Below are 1,482 nucleotides of genomic sequence, written 5' to 3'. Positions count from 1 at the left end.
ACTTTCAAACACTCCAGTTGTTCCTCAGAAATCCTGTACAAGGTTGCTATGAGACAGATTCAACTCACCAGCACTTAGCAACAACAACAAACAGGAGTTATGCGTCCTCCAGTTTCAGATGGAAATGTTTATTGTGTCCAGCTTTGTCTGTGGTTTCCTTTCTCTGGATATTCCAAGTGCACATATTTTTTGTCACCTCTTCCTTGAGAATATCTAGGATCCAAGATCGCGCAATAGTTTTCCCAATGCATTTTTGGGTCAGATCGTGCTTGAGGTGAGTTTAGTGGAGGACAGGTCTCAGAGAACTGGAGGTAGATCTCCTGAATTTTGGGGGTTTCTTATTGTCATTTGTATACAGTCATCCCTTAGCATATTCTTATTGTAGAGCAATTTTAGTTTCTTTGTTGACAAGGTCAAATTAAACCTGTATGTCAGGAACACAGATGATGCCTGTAGTTGTTAAGTGTTATTGAGTTAGTTCAGACTCAGTGACCCTGTATACATAGGGTTTCTGAAGAATGGGTGGTGGGTTTGAATGACAAACCTTGAAATTATCAGTCTAGTGCTTATCTACAGCACCACACCAGGACTCCAGATGATGCGTACAGCAGATATATGCTCCACGTAGCTAAGCCACTAAGAACCTTTTCTCTCCTACACTGACTTAACTAATAAAAGTAAGCACAGTGATCACATAGATTTATAAGCCAGGAAGTCAGCCAACATCCTGCTCGTTTGCATATATTTCCCCAGAGACCACAGAAAACTCAGAATTGCATTTAAGGACTTTGATTATGAGAAGACATGTGTTTAGCCTGTCACGGGGTTCGGTCAACATAATGGATTTTCTAATTTTCACTCTCTTGCTGCTCAGTGTTACAGGTAAGAAAGAGAAAAATCTTTGAATTTATGATTTATTTTCTCATCAAATTTAGATTCAAGGCTTGATTTTTAAAATTTGAACTTGATAGCTGGACAGTATGAAGATACTCTTATATGTCCGTTTCTACTAATATCTCTATCTCCAATATCCATCTCCTATGTATGTGATCACAGGATCCAGTGGACAAATTGTGTTGACCCAGTCTCCATCTTCCATGGAATTCTCTCCAGGAGAGAGAGTCACCATGAACTGCAAGGCCAGCTCAAGTGTAAGCACTAGTTGGTTACACTGGTACCAACAGAAGCCAGGAGCCAGTCCAAAGCTCCTGATTTATGGTACATCCAACCTGGCCTCTGGGATCCCTGCTCGGTTCAGTGGCAGTGGTTCGGGGACAGATTACTCTCTGACCATCAGCAGCGTCCAGGCTGAAGATGCTGCAATGTACTACTGTCATTATGCTTACGGCACTGAGCCCACAGTGTTACAGACTGGAACAAAAACCTCCTTCACCGCTTAAGGCACAGCTGTGTCATCCTCTGAGGCACAAGGGTAATGGTCCCTACATTTGGTGTGTCTCACGGAGACTGTAATGGAGCCTG

General features: G+C 42.4%; 1 gene segment (V, D, J or C); it reads right to left on the bottom strand.

Moving 5' to 3' along the window:
- LOC102814319 overlaps nucleotides 1-1,035 on the bottom strand; it is a gene marked incomplete at its 3' end in the record, with an annotated part of 13,644 nt that extends 12,609 nt beyond the window's left edge. The window contains 1 exon segment of the V gene segment in view: nucleotides 991-1,035. Within this exon segment, the coding sequence occupies nucleotides 991-1,035 (45 nt within the window).
- Nucleotides 1,036-1,482: the final 447 nt, after the last annotated feature.

This window comes from Chrysochloris asiatica, unplaced genomic scaffold (genome assembly GCF_000296735.1).
Source record: "Chrysochloris asiatica unplaced genomic scaffold, ChrAsi1.0 scaffold00608, whole genome shotgun sequence".
Taxonomy (NCBI): domain Eukaryota; kingdom Metazoa; phylum Chordata; class Mammalia; order Afrosoricida; family Chrysochloridae; genus Chrysochloris; species Chrysochloris asiatica.
Note: the sequence above shows the minus strand (reverse complement) of the source record. Positions and strands in the feature narration are given on the sequence as shown.